Source organism: Lolium rigidum, chromosome 7 (genome assembly GCF_022539505.1).
Source record: "Lolium rigidum isolate FL_2022 chromosome 7, APGP_CSIRO_Lrig_0.1, whole genome shotgun sequence".
Classification (NCBI taxonomy): domain Eukaryota; kingdom Viridiplantae; phylum Streptophyta; class Magnoliopsida; order Poales; family Poaceae; genus Lolium; species Lolium rigidum.
Window position 1 is genome coordinate 137,403,296 of NC_061514.1, and position 6,247 is coordinate 137,409,542.

The 6,247-nt window shown below is 47.0% G+C and overlaps 1 protein-coding gene and 1 pseudogene across 1 annotated transcript; one reads left to right on the plus strand and one right to left on the minus strand.

The window, feature by feature from the left end:
- The first annotated feature begins 992 nt into the window (after positions 1-992).
- LOC124677498 (stress protein DDR48-like) lies at positions 993-2,037 on the plus strand. The gene is made up of 2 exons (XM_047213481.1): positions 993-1,710; positions 1,824-2,037. Exons 1-2 carry the CDS (start codon positions 1,093-1,095, stop codon positions 2,031-2,033), a joined length of 828 nt encoding a protein of 275 aa, XP_047069437.1. The 5' UTR covers positions 993-1,092; the 3' UTR covers positions 2,034-2,037.
- Positions 2,038-4,208: 2,171 nt separating this feature from the next.
- Positions 4,209-6,000, minus strand: LOC124672054 (annotated as a pseudogene).
- Between the last annotated feature and the right edge of the window lie 247 nt (positions 6,001-6,247).

Consider the following 6,247-nt stretch of genomic DNA (forward strand, 5'->3'; position numbering starts at 1 on the left):
ACTTGATCTTTTTGACATTTTGACCCCCAAAAATGATCACATATGGGCCCCACATTTCACAGATGAGATCAATGATCGAGCTTGTGTGTAGATTTGGGGTTTGTGTACAACTAATCTCAATAGTTGGTTGTTCTTGTTGCAAAGCCTCAATGGTTCAGTTTTTATTTTACTCCGACCCGATATGTGTATTTGTGCATTTTACACTTTTAAGCAATCAAATTTTGTTTAGGGTCAAATAGTTTTGGGTGTGCTGCGGAAATTACCATAATTTTGATTATGGTTTTAAATTCCACTTTGACTATAATTTAAAGTCACAATGAAAAATATCTGGAAATATTTTGAAATTGTATCTTTTAATTTTCACCAAATTTGAACAATATAGTGTGAAAATTTGATAAAGTCATATTCAATTCACTCTCTGATTTGAAATACCTTTTTACCAATACCAATACTAAACTAAGATTCGAGCACCTCAGGGAATAAACCCCCATCCCATCACTAAATGTGGCCCCATAATAATGCAGACGTGCAATGCCAAGAATGCCCTTTTATCCATGAGAGGTTTGAAGGAATTATTAGTACTCCCACCAGTACTAAATATACTTGTCACAGGTTTGATAAATTTAGACACATTTTAGCCTATATTTTATATAATTCTACGACAAGTAATATTTAATATAGGAGGGAGTACCGTGAGTTGTTTAATTTTAGCAATAGGCTTGCTCCGGTACAACCTTGCCCCCCTAAAACTTAAACTTATTAAGGTTGAGATCGTTCCATACAACTTCATAAGTTTAATTATTGAGAGATACGAAAACAATCTCGGTCTTTGATGTGTTTGAGTTTACGAAAGAGGTTGTAACAGAGCAAACCCCTTTTAGCAATACGTAGGCAGCAACTTAACTCTGATCTGCCTGCCTAACTGCATTCCCCTCTTGCCCGTGTCCTCGCTACCCTCCTCCGAGAGTCCGAGCTATAAATACTCCACGTTGCTATGTTCTTAGTACAAACCAGTGAGCCTTACACTTGTAAGCTGTGAGCCAGTTGTGACAAGTTTCTTTTGTCTCTCCCCTAACTCCGAACTCGACCGAGATGGCTGACGAATATGGCCGCAGCGGCTACGGCGCCAGGTCCGGCGACGACTACGACAACAAGAACAGCAACGAGGACTACGGCCGCCGCGAAGGTGGTGGGTACAACAAGTCCGGCACCGACGACTACGAGACAGGGTACAACAAGTCCGGCACCGATGACTACGACACCGGGTACAAGAAGTCCGGCACCGATGACTACGACCGCAGCGAGGGCCGCGGCGGCTACAACAAGTCTACCGGCGACGACGAGTACAGCGGCGGCGCCGGGTACAAGAAGTCCGGCGGCGACGACTACAACAAGTCCAGCAACGAGGACTATGGCCGCAACAAATCCGGAACCGACGACTACGACCGCAGCAGCGGCGGGTACAAGAAGTCCGGCGACGACGAGTACAAGAAGTCCGGTGGTGACGACGAGTACAGCGGCGGTGGGTACAAAAAGTCCGGTGGCGACGACGAGTACGGCAGCGGCGGGTACAAGAAGTCTGGAGCCGACGACGAGGAGTACGGTGCGTCCCGGGACGAGTCTGAGGATTACAGGAAGGAGGAGAAGGAGCACAAGCACAAGGAACACCTCGGCGAGATCGGCAGCCTCGCCTCCGGCGCCTTCGCCCTGGTACGTTCATACATACCCGAAACGATATTATTTCCTCGCAGGAAAAGTTACGAGTACGTTCGATCACACGTTTGTGTCGATGATTCATGGTGCGAACTGCCATCTCTGTTTAGTACGAGAAGCACCAGGTGAAGAAGGACCCGGAGAACGCGCACCGGCACAAGATCGAGGAGGAGGTCGCTGCGGTGGCGGCGGTGGGCAGCGGCGGCTACGCGTTCCACGAGCACCACGAGAAGAAGGAGTACAAGGAGTCGGCGGAGGACGCCGAGGAGGAGGAGTCTGGCCGCGGCGAGGGGAAGAAGAAGCACCACTTCTTCGGCTAGCTCCAGTGCTCTAGCTGCTGATTTCGGTCGCCAGTTCAACACACTTCGTATGCGCCAGCTTAATTGTGTCCAATAAGAAGAGCCGGGTTGTGCGTATGGCTCGGTATATATGTGTGTGAAAATGTACGTTCGGACGTTCGGTATTTGTGCATGTGTCGCTAGATACTGCGTGCATCTTGTGTTGACCTGTGTGGTATTTTATTTGCTGATGCTGTATATCAGTATATTTATCTGTCGTACATGTATTAATTGTATGTACGCATGCTGTTTTCTCCTAGTCCTATGTACATATTAGGTGTATATTTTTGCATATTTGGGCTATATATGCTGGACCATCCCCGATTTTTAGTGGATTTTTCATAGATATAAAAAATAGGGTTATTTTGTGAAGGTAAGAATAGAAGGTTTTTCTTGAAATAGAAAAGGTGATTAATTTTGGAGTGTTTTATTTTTTGAAAAGTTTAGAATGGATCATCTCATAACAAGATCAAATAATAAGGTTCTTAAGGTTGGCCATGCTTTGGGAGTTTAAAAGGGGAGGCAAATAAGTAAATGGAAATTTTTAAATGGCCAAAACAATTTGGGTCAAGAAAATCCAAAAAAAATCGAAAGGACCAACATTTGAGGTGTTAAAAACATCGTTATTAAGAAAATTCCTTCAAAGATAACTGGTCGTCAGGAAAATATTAGCAGGGAGACTGCATGGCAAAGTAACAAATCTAAATCTAAATAGGCATCTAGAAAACCGCATAAGCGGTCTAAGTTGGTCAAATCCCCTATTGTTTTCCAATGAATGGTATGTTTGCAGATAGCAGAGGTCTTAGTGACTTGGCATGTTTGCAAAAAAAAGCCAGAATGAGATTCAAATGATATATTTCCACCTTAGCGTCTATTTTATTGGCGGCAGGGCAGGCGGGACACCCTTTGTACACCGATAATGCCACATAGTTATGTATTACATATACCACTTTGACAATGACTATGAGGTCCTAAATTGAACAAAAAAAGTATAACTACATCATTATTGTGACATTTTCACATGGGTAGTATATATGCTTATACAATATTCCCATTCATATTTTCTCAAGAAGAATTCTGTAGAATTGGAGAAGAGTTAAATTAAACATCGAAGCATAGGAAAATTACAATTAAATGTTACTTGAACAAACAATGGCTATGGATGCTTATTTTCTATACTATACTCCATCACAAAGCTTAAGGCTTTAAAAAAATCTAACCAAGTAATTTAGACCAAAATTTTAAAACAATATAGCAACAAATATAATATTTTGTAGATACCATACGAAAATATATTTCATTATCTATTTAATGATGTTAATTTTGTATTTTGCATGTTAATGATTTTTGGTAAAAGTTTAGTCAAACTTGACATAGTTTCACTTTCTAAAAATAATAAGCTTTAAGCTTTTGGATGGAGGTAGTGTAAACTAAGGAGAAGATGGGATTTATTATGTTACCAGTAGCCATATTATATTGGTGCTCCTGCACGCTGCACACCTCAGATGGCTTTTGGGCCAGGCCCATGTACCCAGGTTTAGTTTAGTTTGGGTTTTCCATTTTGGGCCGGGCCCATAGTAGACATTTATTTAAATTTTAGTTGTTTAAATATTTTTTTTTATGTGAAGTAATATTGTGAACATCATCGTTTATTTGAGTCTAATAAAAAGCTTAACATTATTTTGTTGCAAAATTATTATTTACTACACCTACCAGTAATTTGGGTTGAAAATTTAACTACAAATGAATGAAAATGGCCCAGACAGTTGTGCCAACCACGGCGTTTTGATGTCTGCGACCCGATCCAAACGAACTAAAATGGATATTTTTTGTGTCTAAAATATGTCGGGACATGCCATAAATTCGTTTGGACGACCATATACAGGAGATATTACAAATGATCTAATAAACATTAGATGTAGATTTAACATTACTGATATTGGAGGGGATTAATTTGGTCGCGCCATTCTGCACGTTTGAATTGCTTTCATATTTCGCGGGAGATCATACAGGCATACATCACACGTAAATGAACACTAGGTGTACAAGAGCTTCAACTCACACGAAACAAGGATTCAGAAATCCCTAGCTCTTGTGCTTTTACACCTCCTGTCTGTCCATCAGGAATCGCAAACTCAAGGATTCAGAAACCCCAGATGTTTTCATGTCTGCAGTGGCTTTAGCACATAGCATAAACTAAACATTCAGTTTACTCCGAGTGTGTCTTGCCCTGCTCCTTCCGCTCCACCAGTTCGCCGCAGTTGAACCACATCGTGTCGGCGAGCCTGGGGAACAAGAACCTGTAGAAGATGCAGTCACGGAACAGCCTGACCATGTACCCGCGCACGCCCTGGACGTTGGTGCCACCCTGCTGAACCCAGCCTGACAGGTACGCTCTACGCTCCCGCCACCATCCATGCAGCCCGCCAGCGCCGCTCCGAGACGTACGCGGCCACGCCGGCGGCGGGTGTGGCAGCCCGCGACAGGGCGCGAGCGAGCACCACCGCGTCCTGCAGCGCCGAGCACCCGCCCTGCGCCATGTCGGGGGTCATCGGGTGGAACGCGTCGCCGGCCACCGTGACCGCTCCCTGGGCGGCCGGGCCCGTGAGGATGGCCCAGGGGTGCCGGTACAGCAGAGGCGCCCACGAGAGGTTGCCGAAGTCGGAGTGCCGCGCCACGTCCAGGTACTCTGCCGGCATGTTCCTGCCCAGGTTGTCCGTCACCTCCCGCAGGATCTTTGCTGGGTCCGCGCCGGCTTCTTTCTCTGCAGTTTGCCATTTTCAGTTGTGCGAGTGTCGCAGTACTGAATCGCGAGCAATCAAATGTACTACACGTCTTGCCTGCAGAGATGGTGTTGTTGACGAGGAACCAGTAGACATCGGTGTCGCTGATGGGTACCATGCCGGCCCTGAGGCCCTCGGACAGGAACTGCCGGAGCTCCTTCTTCAGACCGTGCCCGTCCGAGAACACCGACAGCCCGCGGACGGCGGACCGGCCTGAGCTCGCCGGCTCCGACATGCCCAGCCACTGCGCCACCACCGAGTGCACCCCGTCGCACCCGATCAGGACCTGAACAAGGAACATACAAGACGACTTACGGGCCTACGGCTAGTCATTCTTAAGAACCAAATGTGAAGAGTAATGTGCACATATTCACATGCCACATGTGCATCGATGCGGTCGTGGGTGTGTTACCTTGGATCGGATCACTGTCCCGTCGTCAAGCCGTAGGACGGTGATCTGGGGCGAGCCCTCGGAGTCGATGGAGACGAGCCTTGATGAGAACCTGATGGTGCCCGGAGGCAGCTCCTCGGCCAGCGCCTCCAGCAGCGCCTTTCGATGCATCGGCCTCACCTTGACGTCGTCGCCGCTGTTTTTGTCGGCTCAGCCAAATAGATCAGTCAAGTTCCGGTTCAAGAATCGGACCGAAAATTCGCCACAATTTTGTTAGCTGCACCACTCTGTCGATGCTCGATGCTACATATGGTCGATTCAGCAAGCACAAATTAAATCAAGGTTGTAGTACGTACCTGGTTTTGCGCCCAGCAAAGCGGAACACCTGCGTCGCCCCAGTTTCAAGAGTGGTTACTCGGGATCTGCACCAAACACAGCTGATTAAAGCAAATGATCCACAGAAATAATTAGTACAACAACAATCACTCTTCCAGCAACGAAAAACGCACGTTTCGAAGGCATCGTAGTGGGAGGTGAGCTTGTGCGCGACGCCCAGTGCGCGGAGCGCGAACCAGCCGTTGGGGAAGATGGTGAGCGCGGCACCGGCAGAGCGCAGCTCGGCGTGCCGCTCCAGCACAAGAACGCCGCCGGGGGACATGCCTACGCCCACGCGCCGCAGCGCGAGGGCGGTCGCGAGCCCCGCGATCCCGGCGCCAACGATGACCACCTCCGCCTCCACATCCATGGCAGCCGCCGTGCCGCTGCGATCGGCCATGGTCACCTAACCTTACTTGATGGCTAGCTCCTGATGATTGCTCAGTTCAGAAAATGGTACAGTACATACTACATACAGATGCGCCGGGCTGAAACAAGTGGACATTAGCACAAGAGAACAGAGAAGCATATTGTCGTTTTTGTGTGTTAACAACTTTTCTGCGAGGGTGACATGGATCGATCGGCCAGCTTTGTCTTGTTATTCCACATCTGATCTGATGCTACCATAGTGTCATGGTCATGAATCA

Bases quoted from the DNA above. Each gene is read 5' to 3' on its own strand.
- LOC124677498 (XM_047213481.1), top strand. From the start codon at position 1,093: ATGGCTGACGAATATGGCCGCAGCGGCTACGGCGCCAGGTCCGGCGAC. The intron at 1,711-1,823 runs GTACGTTCATAC...ATCTCTGTTTAG, and splicing joins CCTCCGGCGCCTTCGCCCTG to TACGAGAAGCACCAGGTGAA.